This window comes from Rhodamnia argentea, chromosome 11 (genome assembly GCF_020921035.1).
Source record: "Rhodamnia argentea isolate NSW1041297 chromosome 11, ASM2092103v1, whole genome shotgun sequence".
In the NCBI taxonomy this organism is placed as follows: domain Eukaryota; kingdom Viridiplantae; phylum Streptophyta; class Magnoliopsida; order Myrtales; family Myrtaceae; genus Rhodamnia; species Rhodamnia argentea.
In genome coordinates this window covers 6,223,314-6,248,647 of record NC_063160.1, presented here as the reverse complement: position 1 = coordinate 6,248,647, position 25,334 = coordinate 6,223,314, and the positions used below count along the sequence as shown (strand labels likewise).

Genomic DNA, 25,334 nt, shown 5'->3' with positions numbered 1-25,334 from the left:
AGCACTTTTTAAGCGTAACAGGCAATTTCAGGTATTATTCATTAAAATGACTTTATTGTTTTTTTTAAAAAAGGTTTTGGGCTTAATTGAACTAACTGAAAAGTTAAGAACTTACTTGCATTTTTTCATAAAAGTTTACTAAGTGATTGAACCAATCGAAAATTCTTCAAATTTTTCTATTTCTCCTATTACAATGACCCCACTCATGATAGAGATCCTTTCAACCTGTAGATCTTCACGCTCAATACCTTGTTCACCTTAAATATCGACAGTGATCCTTCCATATAAGTACAACATTCCCGATTGTGACAGAAAACTCAACTTATCAGGATGACACTTTATATGGATTAAAACATCATCTGCATTGTGACTTGTGTATATATCACATGGTAATACTTAACCGATATGCACATCAGTAGCTTTAGATTGTCTTTGTTATAAGGATTTTCCCAACAAATAGTACCTTAAGGACAATGATCGTCATCACACATCAAAGCATCAAAGCATCAAAGATCCATAAACTACTAGTCTATGTTCATCAGCAATCAAATTTCCCAAGCAACCTTTCCATCTTATCATGTTATTTTTTTGGCCAAGTAGGATAATGTTCAGTTAGAAAATCAATGTGAAATGGAATTGGTATTTCAAATTTGATTTCTATTTGTAAGTTGCGCATGGAACATGTATGCTCCCGCATTTGCTACTGGAAGCAGTGGGATTGACATAAATGGGATAGAGGTCGAGCGTAACATCCAACATTTTCATAGCAACGGTGACAATGGTGGAAGCAAAGTTGTTTCGTCGTCGTTAGCGGTAAGTTTAGAACGCATCGACAGGGTTAGGTGGGCAATATGCATAGGAAAGAAAGAAAGAAAGAAATCATGAGTGTTTATTTATGCTCTTTAGGCCGCAGGAAGTTTTTACTTTGTTGCACAGGCGGATTGGATAACAAGACTCGTGACTAATATGGAAGCATGAAAAATTACCCAATCAACTATAAACCTATTGTACGGATGGTAATTCAGTGCCAAACTTTTCTTTTCTGTCAATTTAGTTCTAAACATTCGCGTGGAATTCTCATGTAATCCTTCTAGTAAATTTTTGCTATAAATCACCGACGTGGCCATCCAATTATCGTTGGCCAAACTCGGCTTCTGTTCAATGTGCAGTTTCCTCTTAATTTTGTTAGGTCTCCCCTTAACTATGACCCAATTCATGATTAGGCAGAGGCTCACTAAATTATGGTAATACTTTGCATGTTACATGTCGGTGCAATAGCTATCCCATTACACTCAACAGCAGAAGTAAAATTACAAGATGACGTAATGAATGACCTAAGCCGAAAGTCAATGTTAGATAAGTACCTTAAAGAAGTACTGATGACCTTGATTTCACTCCTGTTCCATGACGAACTTGTTATGTTACAAACAAGTTGAGTCGCTACCATCATCTTTAAAGCAGAAGCTATACCATCATCTTTTGAGTGTGAGTCCTTATAGGGATGGAATTAATCCCAGATAAGCTGAGAATAATACTCTAATCGATTTGTTAGTTGACGTGGCAAATCACTTTAAGTTGATAATTAATAAATTGACCATGTTAAACACTCAATAGGAATGTCATATTACTTACATAATTGGGTTCAATATGCCGTAATCAATGGGTATGCTCAATTATATAGAGAGTGGACGTTGATATGTTAGTTGATATGGCAAATTGCACAAGTTGACATTTAAATCAATTGACCTTATTAAGCACTCAATAAGAATGTGAAATCAGTTTGTATATCATTTTGGTTACGATATGCCCCATTGTGTGAAGATTGGATGTTGATGTTTGAACAAGTAACATATTCAACGTCAAATAAGAGTGCCACGTCATTTAGGATACCAATTTTTTTTTAAAATCAATCTTAAAAATATACCTAGCATTCTCCGAAGGTAAAGCCAGAGCGACACTCGTTAATAAAACCCATCTCACATGCGGATAATGCTTTAAGTAATGATGCACTAAGTAATACAGCGCCCAAGTTTTAAATGAGTTAAGTAATGGTGTTATCGTTTTATCAGTCGAAATTATTTTTCAGTCTCGGAATACTTGGCATTTTTAGAAAGCAAAGCTAGGGAGGATGTACAAAATTAAAGTGGGCAGCATTTTCCTGTCATATGTACGATGTAAAGATATTGAGTTTTCTGCCCAAAACTTGTGCCACCCGAGCCCCATAATAATGTGATTGGCTACAAGGGATATTTCTAGTCAAGTAGAACTCAGATGGTAGCAGAGCTTGGTACGAGGCACGACTTGTGGCCAAGGGATTCCACCAAGTGGCCTAGACTTGACCATACTCATACTTTTAGTCCAGTTGTTGATGTCGTTGCTAATGGGCCTTCCTTTATTTACCGCTATCAATTGGTTTGCCTCTTCTACAACTGAACGTCAACAATGCCTTTTTATATGTCACAGGAAGTATATATGCATCAATCATCGGGTTTTGTTGATCGGTTCGCCTTGATCACATATGCTGATTGAAAAAGGCTGGTTATGACCTAAAGAAAGCTCCTCACACGTGGTATCAAGCACTTAGTTCCTTTATCATTTAGTTTAGAATTATCCAAGAGTAATCGGATTCCTCACTCTTTACATGCAAAAATGATGGTATCATTACTTATTTTTTTTTGGTCTATGTAGATGATTTGATCCTAACAAGAAGTGATGCAACATTTTTGCAAGACTTTGTGGAAACTCTTGTAGGTAAATTTTCACTAGAGGATCTTAGGATCTGCATTATGTCTTGGGAGTTTAAGTGATACACACTCTTTCTCACACTGCACAAGCATACGGGGGGACATCCTTGATTGAGCAACAAGATTGGAGCCAAGGAGATTGCCATCCCAAACCGAATTACGATTAAGTGCCATTTAGAAATGCTTTATGTCATCTTAAATGGAATATCAATCTTGACATGCATTTATAAGTAGTTTCTCTCCATCACTGCATGCATTCTCTAATGCCAATTAGGCAAGCAATCGGGATGATTATAAGTCTACAACTGCCTACATTGTTTGTATTGGCGAAAATCCTATATCACGGTGCTCTCCCAAGCAATTATCAGTTGCTTGTTCATCCACTAAAGTCCGATAACGCATTGTTGCGACTATAGCTTCCGAGCTCACTTGGATTCAATCTCTCTTGCGTGAACATGGAGCATCACCTTCAGCAACACCTTGCATTTATCGTGATGACATAGGTGTTACTTATGGGTGCGCTATCCTGTTTTTCACTCGAAGATGAAATACATTGCCATTTATTATCACTTTGTCCGCGACATGGTTAACAAGGGTTTGTTACGAGGGTGTCATGTATCTACTAATGATTAACTCGCTGATGCACTAACAAAGCCTCTTGCACCAGAACAGTTTGTTCACCTGCGGTCCAAGATCTGCATTCGCGATGGAATGCCTCTCTCGTAGGGACCCATTGCCGGAAAATACCTCCCTACAGCCAAGAAACTTCTGCAATTGCTCTAAATCGGATCAAGATCAGTAAAGCAATTTTTATTTTCTCGAAAAATCCTACGGGTGTTTAAGTTGACAAACCCATTAAATAAAGATGGATCACAATTTTATCTTTCCTTGAATAGAGGACGTAGATTAAACAATTTATTTTATTGAATTTATTCTAGCTAATGTCTATTCATAAATTATTACCTATTTCGTACTTTAAATACACGTTAAGAAATAAAAGTAGGATGCGTCGCTTCCGAATCATTTGCCGGGGACCTGGCCCGAGTGTTTGGTCCTTTCGACGTAGCTCCCCACGATGCCTCCTGACACTGTCCCCCACTTATGTCGGTCGATCCAACCGCCAGAACTTCAGCCACAAACTCTAACGTGTCTTTATATATTAAAGTGAAAAAAAGCACAGGCATAATAATGTCGTGCAACACTTGAACTTAGGTAACAGTACTTGTTCCCAAAAAAAAAAAAAAAAAAGCCTTAGGTTACAGTTATGTTCTCAAGTAGTTTTTAGGTAAAAAAAAAACATTTGAGATTGAGATATATTGTTTAGTTTTCTTGATTTTACGTGTAATCCCCCCAATGTTAGAGAAAATATTGAGATATATTTGTTTAGTTTTTAGATAAAAAATTTGAGATCATTTAGTTGGCCTTAAAGAGCTTGAAAAAGCTAATCTTCATGCAAAATTATGAGGGGCCGATTCACTGTTTTGGTCAATACAGTTAGACTCCCCATCATTGCTCCATTGCTTTTTTTAAGGGCGGAAATGAATTAAGCTCAGCAAAATTAGATTGCGAAATTCAACTTCTTTCATACTATAATGTTCTATTCATTTGGACAACTAGGAAATGTTCGAGTTTCACATGGAATTTAGAAGCACCCGTCTATGCTACTGGAAGCTGCCAAATCGACATCGGTGATGGAAGCAAATGGTGGTGACAAATTGCGGTAGCGAAGAAGAGCCGGCGTCGTTGATGGTAGTTCGAGGGTTGTCGGCCGGGCGTCAAGTGAGCAATATGCACAAGAGAAAAAAACGAAAGAAAGAAAGAAATGACGAGCATTTAAGATCAGAAACAAAGAATCTCCATCCCGCAAAGTTAACAATGGATTACTTACCCACTTCAAAACGAGAGGATCGTCCCACCTTTTGCATTTCATTGCGCACAAACATCGGCAAACTTCTTTGGGAAGTTTTTATAGTTAATTGCAGTTAAGATCATTCATTTTCCAATGCGGTGGCACAATGGGTTGGTATGAATACACGTGCTTGGCATAATTGGGTGTCTGAATTTCCGAAAATTTAGAAACCTTTCACGAGATAAAACATGTGCACGTTATTTTATAATATTTCATGAAAGGCTCACTTTAAAAACCGACAAAGGGCAAAAAAAAAAAAAAAAAAAGAACTTTTGACACTTTGTTTGCTCTAATGTTTTATTGGCAAAATAGAATTTCATTGCATACAGCATTGTACTTTACTTAAAATAAACCATATATATATATATATATATTTTAAGAAGTCTATTTAAAAAAAGAAAAAGAAAAGAAAAAAGAAAAGCCAATCTCATGAAAGTCTCGGTTGGTCCAACGTAATTAGTGCGAGTCTCAGCCGAAGTAAAACTCGCAACCTGACAAAGCACGGGAATTTAGCGCGCGGTTCCAAAAAGATGTTAAGGCACGCATTTTTCGCAAACGGTGTCGTGTCGGTCGATCTCCACGTGTAATGACCACAATATACAACCCCATGAACGCGGGCCCGGTACACATGAGCCCAGTTAACCCGTACCGCTGGATCAATTGGGTCAAGTGGGTCCCAGGGACGAGCTCACATGATTGAACGGTGGAGATCAACTGGGCCCATGGCGTGCCCGGGGCGACTAATTATTTTTCCCCTCTCGGGCAGGCAGAAACCCTACGACCAGGCGCAATTTAGACGGACCGGCGCACCGAACCGACGCTTTCCCCGTTTCACAAATCCTCGAGAAGAAGACGTTTCGAAAGCTGCGCTTGCCTGTGTCTTCTTTCTCCGGATTTCCTCATCAGTCGCGAAGAAGAAGAAAGGGAGCGAAGCAAAATCGACCAGATTCGCCTCCTTAATTGACTGCCCACCTGCATCAACGCTGGCACTCTTGGCCAATTCCCCTCTCCTCGTCGATACTTATCATGCCAAAGCTGGAGTCTTTACACATGGCGGCACCTCTGCGCAAGACGACGACATAGTCACGGTGTCTCTGAGCAGAGCAGACCCAAGCCAGAAGAAACGCTTCAATGCGACCCCCCAGCCGAAGGACGACGCCTGATTAGAGGTCAACAATGGGGTCTCCCGAGTCTCAGACTCAGTGCTCGTCCTCGACGATGGCCAAGCATGCCCTCCGCAACAGAGCCTCCCTCTGCTTCAGCGACGGCTGCCTCTTCCTCGGCGGCGTCCTCATGGCCCTCCTCCTCGTCTGGTCCTTCTCCTCCTTCGCCTCCCCCCCGACCAGCATCCCCTCGGAGACCCTAGCCTCGTCCTCCTCCGCCGCTGCCGCCGCCGCCGAGGGTCCGCCGCAATGCGCCCCCGTTGCCGCGCCGCCCCGCGACTCGGAGCAGAGCGGCAACTTCTACGACGACCCGGAGCTGAGCTACTCGATCGGGAGGCCGGTGAGGGGCTGGGACGGGAAGCGGCAGGAGTGGCTGCGGCAGCACCCGTCGCTGGCCTCCGGTGGCGGCCGCGAGCGGGTCCTGCTGGTGACGGGGTCGCAGCCGTCGCCGTGCAAGAACAAGATCGGCGACCACCTCCTCCTCCGCTTCTTCAAGAACAAGGTCGACTACTGCCGCCTCCACGGCTGCGACGTCTTCTACAACAACGTCCTCCTCCAGCCCCAGATGTTCTCCTACTGGGCCAAGTACCCCGTCGTCCGCGCCGCCATGCTCGCCCACCCGGAGGCCGAGTGGATCTGGTGGGTCGACTCCGATGCCCTCTTCACCGACATGGACTTCGAGCCCCCCCTCGATCGGTACAAGGGCTACAACCTCGTCGTCCACGGTTGGCGGGACCTGATCTACGAGAAGAAGAGTTGGACGAGCATCAACGCCGGCGTGTTCCTCATCCGGAACTGCCAGTGGTCGATGGACTTCATGGACGTGTGGGCCGGGACGGGCCCGCAGAGCCCGGAGTACGAGCGGTGGGGCCACGTCCTCAGTTCCACCTTCGCCGACAAGCTATTCCCGGAGTCCGACGACCAGTCGGCTCTGGTCTACTTGCTGTTGACGCAGAAGGACCGGTACGGGAACAAGATTTACGTCGAGAGCGATTACTACTTCGAGGGCTACTGGGAGGAGATTTTGGGCACGTTGCCTAACATCACCCGCGAGTACGAAGACACGGAGCGGCGGGGCCCCCAGGCGCTCCGTCGGAGGCACGCGGAGAAGGCGAGCGGATACTACGCGGCGCGGCGGGCGGAGGCGGCGGGCGCGGCGCGGAAGAGGCCGTTCGTGACCCACTTCACCGGGTGCCAGCCGTGCAGTGGGGCCTACAACCAGATGTACTCCGGCGAGTCGTGCTGGAACGGGATGGTGAAGGCGCTGAACTTCGCTGACAACCAGGTCCTCCGCCGGTACGGGTACGTCCGCCCGGATCTGATGGACTCCGCCGTCGTGAAGCCCATCCCATTCGATTACCCTGCAGGCGGCGGCGGCGGCGGCGGCGGTTAGGGAGCGAGAAAAAAAAAAAACCGAACAGGAGATAGAACGGTACAAATAGGTAAAAAAAAAATAATAATGAAAAGAAGCAGAGGAAGTATCTTTGTTGGGTCAGGGGAAGAGTGTATTTGTCGATGTTGGCTGTTGATTAATCTATGGTTTGCTTGCTTGCTGTCTTCTAGAAATCAGCTTCGCCTAATTTTTAAATATTATCTCTTTTATTCTTTTTTTTTACCATAAAGGTAGGGGTGATATTGAAGGACCTAGATCGTCCGTTTCAAAATAGATGGCAAAATGGACAGTTCGGATTCATTCACATCACCTTTTAAAAGAGAGGAAATTTTTTGATGAGAAATTTCAAAATTTTAAAAAAAGTTATGTGGATCAATTCGGGCTGTCCATTTTTCATTTGGACAGTCCGGATCGATCATATCACCCCTAACATTCAAGCAATGTTAGGGGATCCGATTCTGGGGCAATTAATGTCCTAGAGCTAAAGCGTTAAGTACCACGTACTATAAAATGTACTTCATTTGCTAGAGCATTTAATTCGTCCTTCGTGTTTGATTTCCAATGCAAGGCTTTATATTTAAAAAAAAAATGCCATTATTATAAGATAGAGTTAAATATCATTAAAAATTTCAAATCAATTTTCCTATCGCCATAAATCTCAAATTAAAAGTCAAATCACTAATTGAAATTAACCGAAATCAACCTTCCTTAAAATGTACATGTGCATAGGCACGCGGATTTATTTACATGATGTTAGTTATTATCCATTTCTTCCATTTTTGCAATCACCTATCACTTGTGTTGACTCGTACGCATTGTAGCGGGATATTGGGCGCAAAGTTAATGAAGAGTAAAATTTTTGGATCAAATGTACCAGTTCAAGTTTTTCTGCAAGACGAAAGTTAATTTGGAGTGAACATGTTTAAGGTACTAGTTTAGAACTATTGATGGTATTGGCCTTACTGGACATTAGATTGTCATGTTGTAAGAGCTAGGCTAGCAAGAGCTGGTGTGGGTTTACACAAGACTAATAATGGAGGCTTTGCTGGTTCCATGAAGATTTCATTAATTAATGGAGCTCAAAGACAAAAAGAAACAAAGGGGTGGTCTGGATTTCACAGCCCATGCAAAGCTAACCTTTGATTAAGCATCCAGAAACATGTACTCCTGACATCACATAACCCCAGTTTCCCATAACTTTTCCAGTTTTATAGAGCAAAAAAGTTTATGAATGCCTTATTAGTCCAACCCCCCAAGAAAAGCACAAATTCTCATATCTTACTAATACTGTAATTAGTTATTAATCAGTTATCATATCACTCGTACAATTCATATGACATTTAGATTCACCGCATCCCAACACGCTATGTCCAGAATTCCTGTTGGGTTCAGAAGTAACACCAAAATTTTCATCTTGTTAAGGCATCATCACTTCTTTTTGCCGAGTTTTTTTGCTTGTTACATCACATGTGATCTCCCTCGATTTATCAGTATAAACCTTTGCATTATTTATTCTGACATGTATCAAGGTGGAGCCATGTCCCTGCCCTCCGTTCAATAAATTTCATGTGTCGTTCCATCACACTCACGATAAAAAGCGCATGATACAAGTGGGCACCCCACTTCAAATGGGTTCATCATTCTCTTTTCCCAATTTCAAAATTCAACGGATTTAAATGAATCTCTTTGACTGCTTTTTTCCTCCTATGCACGAAAGGCAAACACGTATGACCCATTTTGGCTCACAAATTAATTGCATGATTGGTGGATGATTTTTCGCTTTCAAGAGCCCCGTCCGATACATCGCCATGATGTGAGCGGAACTGGCGTTATGTTTGATTTTTGAGTATTTTGTACGACTGCAATTATTATCATAATTATTATCTAATTAATTAGGATTTCTCCCAGACACATTATTAAGTTTCCGAGAATCAGATTCTCGAATTTGCATTATGAGTTTACGTACAGCGAAGGCAAGATTAGACAGACTGGCTATCACCAAATCCTTTTTTTTTTTTTTAATTTTCATTTCATTTTTTGGTTCATAGTTTTTCTTTTAAATTAATGTTAGTTATGATGAGTCGCTTTCTTGTTACTGCAGGACAAGGCTAGACAAGACTAAGAATGATACTCCAAGCCTCATATTGGTCTCCTGGAGATATGGTCGGACCGTCCTGGTGATTATGACCCCCGACCCTACGATTTATCTTATTGTTAAATTGCTAATTTCGCAAGTATAATAACAACATTAGAACGTACATATGTCCTGGCCCTCTTGCTGACTCTTTTCTTTTTTCATAATCATGCCCATCTACTGTCAAGGCCCATGATCGATTAGACAACAAAACGTTTGTCTTCTTAACCTTCGTTTATTTCACGAAAAAAAAAATAATTATCTAAAAATAATCTCAGATACCATTTAAAATAATTAGCTATCGAACATAATCTATGTACAAACAATTTCGAGATCAAAAAGAAAAAATCGCCGAGCAACATAGGCTCGAAACCATTTGCAGAAACAACATATTCGGATCCACTGTGCAATTAGCGTGGATTCCAAAGGCAGAATCATTTTGTGCATGAGCAGAACAAATTGACTGTCACATTGCAAGTCCACCAGGTCCTGATTAAGAACGGAGAGGGTCTGGTAACAATCCTATCAACCTAACCATCTGGTGAACCATATTAAAACCAAACACGAGGAAAGAAGCTTCTCTCAACCTGAGAAAATAATGTAGCAGAAGAAAGGAAATGCAGAATGATTTATATCAGAGCAGAATGAGGTTTCATGAGCTGATAAAAATAATGCATGAGCTTTTTACCTCAGACTAGGGTCAAAATTATCTTGAAAGGGAGCCTCGATAACATTCCACATATAAGTTCCCAGGGCATAAACCCAGTGAGACAAATTGACCAAAAAATTAACCAAGGTGGCTCTAAGGTTTGCATGAGAATTCTGGTTATCGAAAGTAGATAAAGAAGGATGATCAATATGCTTGGCATTTCTAAGAGAAGCAACGAAGTGCCAATATGGTAGAAGGATAAGTTCCACTTCATGATGAAATGAGGTTTCTAATTTTCTGCCAACTTTCCCTCTCTTAGTGGCTTTGACTTTGAGAACACCTCTTCAGAACCCCAAATCAGGTGTTGAAAGCTAGCAAAGAGGAACATCTCCCCTTTTTGTTCTTTTTATAGTTCCTCCCTTCACAAGGATAGAAGACCAGGTCGTTAATGTTTAGCTTCCTGACCTAACCTCACGACTTATGACCAAAGGGGCTCAATAAACTTTACAGCAATTAAAGATGATCCAAAAAAATGCAACTCCTGAATCTCTAAAGCTACAACAGTTTTTGGACTATAAAACGAAAGAACAACCACAGTATTCAAGCAGCTCAACATTTGCGAAAACAAGAACTTACATCATTACTGATGAGGTACTACCTCAGGAAATCATCACATTGGCTTCATCTTCCTCAGCATTGCCAAATTCGCTGAACATATACTGACTTTGATACTCCATCAAGTACTGTGTTGATCTCTTCACATCCAGAAAGAGTGCGTAGACTCGCGTGATATCCTCCACCTCCACAATTTTCCCCTTTCGCTTTTGGCACGCCAAAGCAGCAGCGGTAATGAGATGGATAGCATACCTCAAGGATGTATCCACTCCAATCTTTGTCAACAAGAGTTTTGCCTCTTCAGACATTTCGACATCCTCCTCTTGGCACCTAATGTCTATAATCTTGCGGATTTCATCTTCAGTATAGGGCTGAGTAGTGATGATAAGAAGACGGTCCAGAAGGTCAATGGGAATTCCATGCGGGGATTTGTAGTTTGTGCCTCGAATGGTGGTGATCCCTCTGTTGGTAGCAACAACCAATATAGGAGCCATCTCATTCTCCAAAGCACGATTTAAGAAAGAGAAGCACTCTATATCGAGCATGTGCACTTCATCAATGAAGAGGACTCCTGGCACTATCTCAGCTTTTCCTTCCTCCCTCCACTCTGCCACTTTGGTGTCTATCTGCTCCCTCACTTCTGCACGGATTTCACCAGTATCACCAGTGAACAGAGCCAGAAATCCTTGTGTCCTGAAATCAAGAGAGGAATCCTGACAGATTACGTAAGGAATAGATGATTTAATGGACAAATGAAGCCCTATTATACAAAAATTGAGAAGTAAAGAAGGATTTTTCAGGAGAATATTAGTTAAAATACTGCCTGAAATCCTAGACCATAGTTAAATTACTGCCTGCAATCCTAGACCAGCATGAAAAACAAGCTGAACTATAAAGTCAGAGCAAACATCAAAGTATTGTGAATGCACGATGTCTGCACATGCACCACCACTTCACAAAATTTGCCTTAGTTGCCACACGATGTATTTCCTTACTTTCAATACTAAATGGGTAGAGACAAGCCAAATTACATAGCCTGATCGGACTACGAAAAAAGCAAACGCAGTTCACCATCCGCCACATGCCCTAATTTAGGAAATTTTAGCATCTGAACGGCCAGGCAACAAGTAAGAAAAGCTCCTCAGCTCAGTGTAAGATAAATCTGAAGCAACTCATCTAGGGGAGAACTTTGGTTCCCAAATACAAAATCCAGGGATAGAACCAATAAGAATATGGAACAAATCTGCAGCAACTCATCCAGGGAAAGATTGAACGAAATATGGGAAGGAGATTGTAATATTTTCAGGAACACAGTAGAAAGGACCATAAACTAGGAACCAACGAAGACAAGATGAACTTGTGCTCGGGAGGAACTAAAGTTGACCCGCTACCCAATCCTTGAAAACCAAACCACTGTTTTGTAGAAGTATAATGTGATTATTAAACACCCAGGAAGTGGAATTACAAACACAGCTAAAGATTATCCTATCAGCCACAAGACACCATTTGACGCATTCCACATGTTCAGTCTCATAATCTTGCAAGTGCGTCTAGGAATTTCTAGATATCAATCAGACAAATAAAAGCTCTACATAATAGATACGTAACACCAACAAGACAATCCCGAATTGCCCAATCATGAAATAAGCTCCTTCTGAAAACTAAAATCCTTAATTGAAATGCTTTAAAACTACCCATAAACAACATGAAGGAGTGAGCTCCTTACTTACCTGCTATTGATAACATCAATCTCATGGAGAGTGACACAATGCACCACCTCCTTCCGTTTCTGTAACTCGCCATCTGGGCACTGCACGAACTTCGTCTGCGGCCCCATCGCATCATAGTCCCTCGACCGCGCGAACGACCTTCCAAGCTTCGTGATCTTCCCTGATGCCTTATCGATGGCGATAACGTCCCCACTCTGCACCTTCTCCTTCCCCAGCGCCTCGATCATCTTCGCCCCCAAGTCGTACACCGTCTCCATCTCTGTTGTCTTCAGCGTCAACTTTCCAGTCTTCGAGGCAGCCCCCGCCACCGCAGGGCGGTCAATTTGGACCTCAACAACCTCGCCTTCAATCACTTCAGCTTCCTCTTTGATTCTCACCCCGATTGCCTTTCGGAATGCCTGCATGAGGGCCTCGGTCTTGGACATCTCGAGAGAGAAGAGCTCGCTGCCCGCGAGCATCGCAAATGGGGTCTCGAGGCCGAGGGACTTGGCCATGCCCATGGCGATGGCAGTCTTGCCGGTGCCCGGCTGGCCAGCGAGGAGCACGGCGCGTCCGGCGATCTTGCCGTCCTTGATCATCTGGAGGATGACGCCGGCGGCTTTGCGGGCAGCGGTCTGGCCGACCATGCCCTCGGAGACGGCGCGGGGCTCGAGGGAGGAGTCGAGGCCGAGGCCGCGGATGTGAGAGTGGGCGCCTATGCGCTCGATTCGGGTCAGGTCCCGGGTCTCTGAGAGCTTCAGCTCCGCCATGGCGACAGAGAGACAGCACTAGAGAGAGAAAGAGATGAGAGAGCGAGGGGAGTTTCCGCCGATCAGGGTTTAGGGTTTTGAGAAGGAATGGGAAAGCTCGGGAGCTTCGTTGAACGAGGAGGCCCACCTAAGCTGCCTTTTTTTACGTGAAAATAAAAATTATTTAAGAAATATATTTTTTAAAATAATTATTTGTTTCTTGAAATTATTAATTAAAAATGGATTTTTTATAATTAATAATAACTTATGCCTAAATATTTTTATTGATGATAAAAACATCTTCTATGTATTAATTTTTGTAAATGATACAAACATTATTTCTAGAAAAAAAAAATTTAGTGAAACAAATAAAGCCATAATCTTGTTTTTATTTATCTTTTCCAAAACAAAATTCATTTTCATTTAGCAAACATCACAAGCAGAACATATCTGATTGACATATGAATTAAGTACCTTTCAAAGGGATTAGGGGTTTAATAAGGGCTCGAATGAAAACACTTCTCCAATTGAGAATGGCTTCTCGCAAGAAGTTGGTTTTTCGCTTTTGCTTTTAAGCGAGAAGTTGATTTTTTAATTTCTGCTTTAGAAGTTGATTTCCGGTTGAGAAATACGTTTGATAATTGAAATAAATTTCAACTTTCGAAATAGAAATTCGTTTGATAATGACTCAAAATTTCAACTTCCGAAATAGAAATTCATTTGATAATTGATGGAAATTTCTACTTCGAAGATGTTATTAGAACAATTTTTTTTTCTCATCTTTCATTTCCGGGCAAAATGAAAAACACGATGCCCCCGCTCCTCCCAAAAACAGACTAGGCAAATTGAGAACCCTAGTTTGGTTTCTCTTCATCGTCCTCTTTCGGCCCCATACGAGAGAATGAGTCCATTTCGGGGACGATGTCTTTCCCTCGAAAGCTTTCCGATTCCACCACCATTAGTGAGCCGCCATGTCTAGAAAAACAAATCAATACTGTGGGAACGACCAAACGAGTTTTCTTTGACCTCTCGCGTGCTAAAGCCACCGAAGATCGTCCCTCCTTTAGGATGGAAGATCACTGTCGACGGCCATCGAATGCTCGACGACCCTTGCTCCTCCCTTCGTGGCCACTCTCGTCGGCCGTTGGATGCTCACCACCAAAGCCCTTGACCTCGCGATGACGAACGACAGCCAATGAGACAATGCACCTAGGGTTTTTCGCACCACGACGAGTTAGTGAGTTCCCCCGATCGACTTGAGCCGGTGTTGCTAGTTTTGCTTCAGCTTCCAATTGCGCCAACAGCTCATCGCTAAGGTGAGTTTGCATAATCTTGAATGTCCTTCCCGATTACGCTGATTGTGTATGGTGGATATGCCCGACCTGCTGTCAAGTGCCTTACTTACGATTGATTGCACAATTTGTCAGGGCGTGAAACTCGTATGCTCGGTGTTGGGCGAAACCACTTTAGAGATACTGGAATCCCAAAAAATCACATGCTTCATCCTCAAGGAATTTCATGCTATCCTCACTTTTCCCTTGCGGATGGCACAATCGAAGATGTCGGTTCCTCCAATGGACGATGTGTTTTACCATTGTGGCTTGAAAGCTCCTCTACGAACAACAAAGACGAAGGAAAACCGAGGAAGACGATACCATGTTTGCCCAAGATACAATCACAGCAATAAAGGAGAATGTTGTAATTTTTTTATTTGGGTTGATGGGGAAATCGGTGATTCTTTAAGTAGTGTGTCCAAAATTTTTCAGAGGCACCATGCCAAACAGGAAACAATATCGACTCATGATGAGGTAAATGGTTGTTGTTCAATAGTCGTTGAAGTTAAATCTCTCAAGGCACAACTGAAACAAAGGAAACAAGAAAAACAAGAGTCGGCATACTTGAAGAAAGAAATTTGCAGATTGAGGATAATTGTGGTTGTATTGTTGTTATTTATAGTGATAACACAATTTATGTAGCTGCCATAGAGTAAAAAGGATCATGAACTTATTATGTATATATGCGCTCTCTGTTAGTGGGCTGAATGAAATGAATGGTGTTTTATCTTGCTATTTGCCAAAATATCTTTTGCTATTTCCTTCTTCTGTGCTGGCTTGCTTGTGTTGGTTGCATCTCACAATCTTTTATTGTGGATTTAGATGTTTCACAGAGATTTTGATGGTGTAATTGCATTTTGCACGTTTGGTACCTTAAGAAATGGCTTAAAAAGGCGAGTAAAATTCTTTTTTTGTTCATCCAACTTAGATGAACTTCTCTCTGACCACTACAAAATATACACTCTCTTGCATCTTTAGCTAAATTGTATCACCAATTGCCCACGCTATTATGTTTGCAATTTTATTGATTTTTATCTTGTAAAATACTCAAAATCTAGCTTCATATAATTGAATCTAACTTTTGTGCATCTCTATGCTTTCTACTAGACTATTTGAAGCACAATCCATTGCTTGGAGACGATCCCATCGACATTGACAACCGTACTCCAAGTTGCGAGTCTACGCGCGGCCGCCTCTTGATGGCAACATCGTAGTTTGTGCAACCGATCGAGCACATTTTCATCGACAAGAAATGCGAAATGGTCTATCTTCAGCATTAACATTTACGCAGAGAGGAAAGGAAGTAATTGGAAACAGTCCTCATGCGCGAGACCTCAAGGTTTAATCCGACATTTGAGTTACATATTTTGAGGAGCTTACTACGGAACGGAACCAGAGACTTGAAAAAAAAAAAAACGTTCAAAGCACAAAATGTGCACATGCACCATATTATAGAGTCCCATATTCCGAGGATATATATTCACCAATTGCAAATGGAAGATCAACACAAAATCGCTAATTCTATGATTTCTATAGCTTGCCGATAATTTATGTGCAATCCGCTTCATATATGACAGCCGTACTCCGTGTCGCGCAAAATCTCATCTCCATATTCACATTCCCCCACCAGCAGGCAACAAGCATCTCTACAAATTTGAGCATAAAAAAATAGATTAAGATACAATAAAGAAACAACTTATTATATTATATGATAACAACAAGTCCATACTGATTTATACTACCCGGTGAAGCAGACATACCTAGCTTGCCCAAGATTTCTTTCTTGACCTGTCAAGAAAAAATGCAACTTCAAACCAACGGATGAAAGTTGCAGGCCAACAATACCGCAATGTGGATTTTCCAGCCCCTTTTCTCAATTCCTCTTCGGATACATTTTTGACTACTTCGATTGACATCTTAAGCCACAAAAATAAGTCTCGGAATCCCCAAACAGCTATGCATCGAAGGAATTAGGAGGAAAACTAGCTTTGAGGGGGCAAAAGTTACATATTCACCGTAGGATTTTCACCGGCCAAGCTCAAAAAAGCCATATACAATCGGCTTATATAACATCACATTAGCAAAAGTTACAATACAAATGTTAGCAACTCAAAATCATGGAATCTCATCCATATCATGGTCTATTGCCATTTTATTGGCAATACTTTTCCTAAGAATGCTCATCTCGATTCCCTCGTCGATCGATATAATATCTTCCGGAACCTCATCGGGCACAGGTTCATACACATACTCAAGATGTCCATATTCGGAGAAGTTTCTATCCCTTCTGTCTTGGTCACGGATATAATTATGAATAGCACAACATGCTATGACAATATGTGCTTGCTTCCTAAGTGAAAATGGCGACATGCGTCTTAAAACCCAAAAACGATTCTTTAACACCTCGAAGGATCTCTCAATGACATTTTTAAGTGAAGAATGTCTATAGTTGAAAAGTTCTCTTGCTGTTGTTGGTCTCGTATTTCTTCCGAAATCATTTATATGATACCGATCGCCTTTAAAAGGTGTTAAAAATCCTAAAGTTGATGCATACCCGGAATCCACCACGTAGTATTTGTCTATAACAAAGCATTCAAGGTCTTAATCATGATACACGATCACAGCAAATTCACAAGGACAATTAATCATTTTAAAGCAAACAATTACCTGGAGGGGGTTGGGGAAATTGTAGTGTGGAATTCTCGAGTCTTGACGCGAGCACATGACAATCGTTGGCAGATCCTTCCCAACCAGCGTAGGCAAATGTAAACTTCATATCAAACGAACACACGCACAATACGTTTTGAGTGGTAGTTCCCTTCCTACCTCTAAAACGGTTCTACAGCACAGAGGGTACTCTCGCATCAATATGAGTGCCATCAATAGCGCCTACGCACCCCTGTCACAATTATCACAGTCCAACATTAACCAACATGATAAACAAAATTCACGCTAATGGTGCAAAGCAAGAATAAAGAAGCATACCTTAAAGTAAGACTTATGCTTAGGATCCATAAGAATCTCCAGTGGGACAACATCAAAGGGAGGTGGTGCAATAATCTCCTTTGCAAGTTTTCGAACCGCTTTTAGAACTAAATTAAAGTACCAACTAATAGTCCGTCCCGAATGCTGGAATCTCTCGGTCAAGTCTCTATTGGAACTGCCATGACATATTAGATATAAGAAAATCCCAACCTATTCATTTACTTTAAGATATCGATCGTCACCCAACCAACCTGTTGCGATCAACAATCTACATAAGTTAAGAAAAACATGCCTCTCCATTCTAAATGCTTCGTATACTCTATCAGAATGTCCATGAATAATTTCCCTGATTCATTGCGCTCTTGACAAAGCACTAATCCTAATAGGTTCTCTCGTGCGCATAACAATGTACAGCTTACCAAGACACAACCATGCTATAAGTATATGATAATAGTCATCATCAAAGTCTTCCCAACTTGGTTCATTTCCTCCAATTGAAGCTACCACACTAACTCCTTCCATATTTCCTATAAAACGAAAGGCATCAACAGACGACACCACACGATATTGTAAGGTGAAAAGAGAAAGAAATTAAAGACTTTATCTGTTGACAAGTAAAGAAATCTAAATAATAGTCAACACATAACTATGCAATTCAATATCAATGAGGAAACCAGTCACAAAATAACCATAGTTGCGTAAAAAAAAGCTAAGCTAAAATGTATCAAATACATAGGTCTTTTAATCTTATAAATCCACGTAGAAATCCACAATATATGCCAACATCTACTTAAATAGAATCAAGCACATAACGTCGTCATTCGAGTTCCATAGGGATGAAACCCTCTCTCCAACCAGCATTCGTGGAACCATGATTCATAGCTTTGGCATAAAGAGTTGGTTCCATGTCGGGCATGCTTTTCGGGATGGCAATGAAGGCTCCCATGGAATAGGGGTCTACAAGCTGTGGGGTTTGTGAGGTGACAGATGTATGCGATGATTGAGCCATTCTAAATTGGAGAAATTTTGAAATGGCTTTGCATGCGCAATCAAATTCGCATGAAGTGCTCTTTCTCATCCTCTTCAAATTTGGAGTCCTATTCAACCCGTGCTTCTCGAGAACCGAGGTAGCCCTCGGTTCATCATTCAACCCTTGCCCGGTTTGGTGTTCATTATGTTACCCATCTTTTGACAGAGATTCTTGCACCCTTACTTCCTCCGGTGTACCTAATGGGACACTACCAGCAAATTCATCCCCAGCACCATCCTCTGATGACATCCGATCCCGCATATTTCCTTATGCAAACTCTCCAAGAGCATATGTATCCCCAAACACCACACAAAGCTAGGGATACAAAGGAAACGCTTCCTTTCCGAATGTAGCCAATTCAGTATGTTCTCGTGCCATTTTCAATAGGACATGCATCAACAAGTTCCAATAAACATACATATGAAGCTAGAACAAAAATCCCAAAAGTCGGGCTATACCTTCACATGAGTCTCCCACATAGTTTCATCATCCACAACAACCCCGTTGTTTATATTGTCCCATCCAAATCCGGTTTGGTTAAGGAGCTTCTTGAAACTACTATATAGCTTCTTTAGTTTGAATGCCCTATTCTTGAACTTGTCCATAGAATATTGGCACCCTATCTGCTTATTGAACTCGCGCTGAATATTATTCCACTCTACTTTGTTGAAGGTAGAGGTAGTTCGATTCCCCTTTTTAACCTTGTCTACCATCAAGCTTATCAATAATTGCGTCAATGGCTCGATCCACTTAGCAATGACCGTTTCTTTTTGGGATGCTATTTAATATAAACCGATCGAGTATAACATGAGCCAAATCATTAAAATGAATTAAAACATTCATTCAATCCATAGAGAACTTGCTTATGCGCATTTCATAATAATTAATCTGCTGAAATAGTAATTTTGAATCGCAAAAGTTGCGCATATCACTACCTTTGTTGACCAAATGCAATCCTTTCGGAGGGTATCGCTTATATGATCCTATTCTTGTTCAAGAAATCAGATAGAACGTAAAAAAGAAATGTTATGTGCACAGAAAGCATGAAGCAAGAAGTTTCATTGTAAAAAGAGATGTCTACATACATGCCATCTTATGCTCATTAAATCCCTACATACATGCATTAAACCACAGTAAGCATTATCAAGCGATCCAAGTTTAAAGCAATTGAGCGGATTCGTCTATGTACACATAAGCCTAGTGACACTCGTACTAGAAATAAACAAGAAAGAATGATCTACAACAACCAATCTAAACAGAACATAATAGCATCAAACTGTCACAAGCTATGCTCGAGGCCAGCACCATTGTGTCTAACTCTAAGGGTTAGATAAATGAGTACCAATGTCCCAAAGCTTGACCCGCAATCGCAACAACGTGAGATTACTAAGGTCATAGAGATAGATCTACTAAATGGGGAAGAGTAGATATATCCCTTTGACCTATATGTTCATCGTTTTAGGTGATAATATTTTGCATTGTGCATGTACTATTTGACTTGGTTCTCCATTGACGCTCACACAACTTAGCCGATCAATTAATGTTTGTTATCCCATTCTAATGAGAAATAATTATGTTCATGCCAGGAAACCTAGCGCAATATACGTACTATTATGTTCAAGAAATGGAGCATATCGATGACTCTTCCTATAACTTGGCAACAAAACATTTAGTACATGGCAAATTTAGCAAATAATGGGAACAATATAGAATTGCTATCTCATTACAAGTGAAAATTACACACGCTCACGCGCGTACACACACATATATATTTTTTTGGGGGGGCGGTAACGACTCTTTTAGGAAACTTGTTAAGCAACTAACCGACAAAGGTGCCCTTAAAATGCAATGACATTTCCCGAGATGAAACAATTTCCTTAAAATGTAGTGACATTTCTTGAGATCAAAATTTCAACGAAATCAATATGCTTCTCATAGAGACTATGATCAACACCCTAGTAAATGCTTCTAGCCCAAAATAGGAGTCACATGTCAGGTGACAGTGTTGTATGCCAGCCAATTCTTTCTTTCCACGCTTTCTTTCGTCCGACTCTGTGTGATTTGAAATTTGCTACGTAGTCTTCTTCTAATTATGCAAGAGTTACAGTATTAGAGATAAGGAGTTGTAGAACGACGACTTGAGTGTTAATGTGGTCTTTTGGGGACTGCTGGGTCTTATTTCATTAGAGTTCTCAAATAACTCTTTTGGAATATTTTCTTTCGTAAAACTCTATTGTCATCTAATCAATTAGTTAGAGTTCTACTGGGACATATTCAGGTGTGAAAGATGAATGGGAGCTATCAAGTTGCATAATCATTTAACAAAGACGCCATAGCACCCGGGAGGAAAAAACCAACATACCCACACTTCGAAAACAACGTCCCAACCAACAAGAAAAAGTGCACCGATCCTGCAGATTTAGGATGAGCTAAACAAGCTATACCATATGAAAGAGGGGGAGAGAGACAAACTGGAATTCCACAAGCCGCATGAAACTAAACAATATAACTAAGCACACATTAGTAGCAGAGAAATCACAAGAGCAGGATTTGATGATGATGAAGATGAAGACGTACCAGTACTCCTCCAATTCAAAGCTTCAAATTTTACACGTCCTCGAAGACAGGGAGACGAAACCCATCAAGATTTCTCTCCCAAATATCTAAAAGATCTCAAAGTTAAGGCGGTTCCAACCTATGATTGATACACCATAATCGAAATGAGGCAACGCTTAGAATCGAAAAAAGCAATGACAAAGGACGAACGCGCAACCGCCGAGGTGAGAGGAAAGCAAAGCCGAATAGAGAGAAAACCCTAACCCCGCAAATCTGACTTCCTTCAACACAAAAGATGAATCACAACCGAGAAGAGGTCGTTGGACGTGCGAATCGGGAGGCGACATGGAGGCAGAGATGGATGCATGGTTGAGAGTGACCGAGAACATTGTGGAGCGTCGATCCGGAGAGAAACATTCAGTGTTGAAGAGGGAGAGAACTCGAGCGTTCACAGAAGAGAATAAGGCTCAAAATCTGATTGACATAGAAGAGGAGTTCACGACAGAAGCCATTTTGGTCCGAGAGAAGTGAAATTTTTTTACTTCTTGGATGAGACACAAAATCTGATTAGGCAAGATTTTTCACTCGAGAATTGAAAAACATAACCGGAAGTCAAATTTTTTATCAAACGACTTTCTACTTCGATCGGGTTTTTATCAAATGCATTTCTCTGCGCGATGGGCTTCTGACAGAGAAATGAAAATTTTGAAGTGTTTTCATGCGGGTCCTAAGCTAATTAGGGAAGGAATCCATTCCGATGATTTTTTCTCGATCCAATTCGGAACTTGATTCGCAACTTGGGGACAATAAACGATTGAAACACCTTCAAGATAAGCCAGCAAATCCTTGTACTCCACTGGACTTTGGAGGGCCCATGGATTGGGTGACAAGCCAGCTAGTATATCCACTATAGATAATAGGCTGTCGGCTCCAAGCGCGGATCAAAACCATGCTTTAATTTAGCTTTGTTCGTTTCGTAGAAAATTAAATTTCAAAAAAATATTTTTTAAATTTTTCAACGTTCGGTTCACAGAAATAAATGAATCAGTGAAAATATTTTCTATCCATGAAAAAAATACTTTCAACGATGGAGAAATCGATTTTCTCTTTTTGAAAAGGGAAAAACATTTTTCCTCATTCTTCCTCCATTCACTCCTTCACATTCCCTTTTTATAATCATTTTTTATTTATTTTTTCTTTTCCTCTGTTGGTCACCAATAACAAACGAGGCCAAACCTTGTCTTTAACTAGATGTGTCAAACGGGTGGGATGGGTTGGGTTGGATTTGGATCGGAACGAATATGATTCTGATAAAAAAAGCCGGCAGATCTATAGACAGCAACCCTTCTTCCATGGGCAGGTTGAACAAGGTCATGGCGTCGAAGCGCCGTTTGCACCTCCAGAGCCACCGGTCACCGCAGCACCCTCACGTGCTGGGCTCCACGGGCCCGCCCTCATAACACGAGCAGTACGAGGACGTGCCCTTGTCACAAATGACCAAAATATCCACCCTGAAATAAAGACGGAAACCATGAGGACTCACCAATTTCAGTACGGTCTGCTTAAGATCGTAGAGCGTTATAGTTATAAAGGAGCCTTGGACTGTCACGTATTTTGGTCACTGAAACACAATATTTCGTAGTTACATAAGTAGCGTCGTTACTGATAGCAATGTAGCATGACGAGCATTAATACCATAGCATTAAGGCACAATACGATTGAACGGTCCACCTTCATCACGTCCTCCTTGGAATTTCCGAGCATCACCTCCAAATTGATGGCTTACTTAGGGACTCTTAGGGAAAATAAGAGATTTCGCCGGGATTCTTTTTTGCGGTGGCAAATGTTTTCCATGCCTATTTCGTAGAATCCCTGGTGCCACAAGAATCCTTGCCCATAGGTCCTTTCTGCACCTGCTATTCTCGGTTTGAGAGGAGAATGCGCCATGTTACTCAACTTAATGGCGACTCTCGCATTAACCTTTGCATAAGCTGTCCAATTCATGCTCAAACGACGAATAAGGATTGCGCAGGAGACGTTCTAATCACCTCAATTACTGTTCTGTTGCTCAGATGATTTCAACCTGTCTCTGGCTAGCTTTTTTGCAGCCCTCCTGTGCTTGAGTCTCTTCTGGTTGATAAAGGCAGCTGACTCCTCTACAAAAACAACAGTTCGAAAATTCAAACAAGAATGCATGACAATGTGTATCATTCTTGGTTGGTTCGAGTAACTGTGCAATTTCCTACATAACCAAAAAAGAGAACTGCCTAAATTCCTACTAGAATCAGGGAAATCGAAGAGCGATAGAGAAGTTCCATACTAAGATACCGTTCCATAACCCAAAAATTCTCACTGACTTTGTGTACTACAATCTCAAAGTAATCAATCAATTTGACCAAGTCACATAAGGATTCTGTTCACCGCAATAACTGCAGCTGACTGGAAATTGGGTAAACTTCCTTCGTACACCTGGTCAATGGACCGCTTCATGCAAGTCCACTAGATAGTGCGCATAAAGCTTGAATGTTGCAAGTAGACATGGCCATGGGCCATGAACCGGCGGTTCCGGTTTGTGGCCATGCTTGAACCGGAACCGGCCCTTGAAGGGGCGTTCCCGTTTCGGAACCGCCGGTTCTAAGTCGGTTCAATGGCCGGTTCCGAATTTTAAATTTAATTTAAAATAATAAATTATGAAATAAAAAATAATAAATTATCAATTATAAATTATAATCAAATTGTACATTGTAATCAAATTCGAGGGGAAAAAAAATAAGAAAAGGGAAAGGGCTTGAATTTAATGAATTATCATTAAGCGCTTACATATTTTCTTAGGGATAGAAGAATCAAAGTCTATGTAAACAAACACGTTTTCAAGTTGTTTTCATGAAAATGAAAATCCAAAGCATTTCTTATAAGAGACATACCTTATTGCTCAAAGATGTAAAGGAATAATAATAACACCAAAGCCAAATCATTGGCTCCCACAGAGTTTTGACTTCCTGGGATTTCTAAAGCGGAATTTGGATTTTCCAGACTCTTGTTGGATTCTGTCTACTCTCCTAGTGAGAACAAAAGTGGGTGAAGAAACATCTAGCCCACACTCTGCTCTTCAAAATTGAAGAGAACTCTCCGGTAGTCTATCATGTTGGCAAATTAATAGCTAATTCCTACTGTTGTTGAACTCGCATGAAATGCAACCTATGCCTTAGAACAAGCACATTGATTTAGAATTCAGCAAAAAGAACTCGCACTCATGTTTCGACTTGATACCTGGAAATCTCTGTGGCCTCCAACTAACCAAAAGCTAAACATGATCAGCTAAACCAACCTATTGTCTCCGATTTTCCCCAAGAACATCTAACCCTTCATCTCATACTAGTAAACTTAACATAACCAAAGGACATGATCAGCTCAAAACCAACCTCAGATTTTTGCCAGGAAAATCTAACTGCTTCATCTAATTCCAACGAGCATAACACAACCAAAGGCAAAAAGTACTCATATAAGGAAGAGAAACCAATACCACGGTCGTGAGGCACGTCGTCAGATCCCAGCTCGGCATTTCGTCGAACACCTGGCGCCTCCTTCTCTTCAACGCCACCAGCATCGTCCTCTTTCGTGCTGCATCCGCCACTGCTGCTCGAAGGCAACAAGGGGCCAACGATTTTCCGGCGGTGGGCGATCTCCTCTTTGAGTTTCTTCTTGCGAATCCTCTTCCTCTGAGCCCTGGTCAGTTTCTGCTCCCCACATTCGCCTTCATTGTCCTCGGGATCAACATCACTTGCCGAGGAACCACCGACTTCGTTTCCCCCCTCATCTGCAGTTCAAGAAACGTCGAACACAGTCGAACTATATAGCTCAACTCCATGATCAAGCACATGAACGAAATACATCACAATTTGGCGTAGAACAAGCCTTCGAACCTGGAATTCTGTCCCCTTGAAGTCCTCCGGATGCACCGCCTCGGGCCCCATCTCCATCCTCTTCCTGTCGTTGCAGAGATTCAACATGAGAGAGAGAGAGAGAGAGAGAGAGAGAGGGGTAGTACCTGAGGACTAGGAGGCGAAGGTGGCGGAGGGTAAAGCATGTTGAGGACGGCTTCGTGGAACTTGCGCTTCTTCTCTTGCCGGCGCATGATGCCCTTTCCTCGTTTCAGCGTGCAGAACCTGAATGCTGAACCTGAATTGTAGGATGTATACCGATGGGATCTGCTTCCATGGATTTGTCGGAGACTCGGAGCCCGTGATTTGTGTCTGTCTGGACAGGACTCTCCGGCTCTCCCTCGGTTCTGTTCATCCCGGTCCAGTTTTTTTTCAGACCCATTCCGGTTCAGTTTTCAAAGGACAATGGGATGTCCATCTCAA

General features: G+C 41.6%; 3 protein-coding genes across 6 annotated transcripts; 1 reads left to right on the top strand and 2 right to left on the bottom strand.

Annotated features, from left to right (window-relative positions):
• Positions 1-5,545: 5,545 nt before the first annotated feature.
• On the top strand, positions 5,546-7,382 carry LOC115742075 (putative glycosyltransferase 7). The gene has a single exon (XM_030676170.2). It carries the CDS (start codon positions 5,830-5,832, stop codon positions 7,207-7,209), a length of 1,380 nt encoding a protein of 459 aa, XP_030532030.1. The 5' UTR covers positions 5,546-5,829; the 3' UTR covers positions 7,210-7,382.
• A 2,304-nt stretch (positions 7,383-9,686) lies between these two features.
• Positions 9,687-25,012, bottom strand: LOC115742073 (ruvB-like 2). Of its 3 annotated transcripts, none has more exons than XM_048272228.1 (3): positions 12,338-13,212; positions 10,625-11,300; positions 9,687-9,924 (listed from the first exon to the last, which is right to left on the bottom strand). In XM_048272228.1, exons 1-2 carry the CDS (start codon positions 13,084-13,086, stop codon positions 10,652-10,654), a joined length of 1,398 nt encoding a protein of 465 aa, XP_048128185.1. In that variant the 5' UTR covers positions 13,087-13,212; the 3' UTR covers positions 9,687-9,924; positions 10,625-10,651. The 3 variants fall into 3 exon arrangements, with proteins under 3 accessions (XP_048128185.1, XP_030532028.1, XP_048128184.1); XM_030676168.2 differs by having other exon boundaries at positions 9,688-9,873; positions 10,629-11,300; XM_048272227.1 differs by lacking the exon at positions 9,687-9,924 and adding an exon at positions 24,994-25,012 and having other exon boundaries at positions 10,487-11,300; positions 12,338-13,129.
• On the bottom strand, positions 22,514-25,223 carry LOC115742076. 2 transcript variants are annotated; one of them, XM_048272229.1, is made up of 4 exons: positions 25,019-25,223; positions 24,867-24,957; positions 24,494-24,787; positions 22,514-23,126 (listed from the first exon to the last, which is right to left on the bottom strand). In XM_048272229.1, exons 1-4 carry the CDS (start codon positions 25,103-25,105, stop codon positions 23,020-23,022), a joined length of 579 nt encoding a protein of 192 aa, XP_048128186.1. In that variant the 5' UTR covers positions 25,106-25,223; the 3' UTR covers positions 22,514-23,019. The 2 variants fall into 2 exon arrangements, with proteins under 2 accessions (XP_048128186.1, XP_048128187.1); XM_048272230.1 differs by having other exon boundaries at positions 24,894-24,957.
• Between the last annotated feature and the right edge of the window lie 111 nt (positions 25,224-25,334).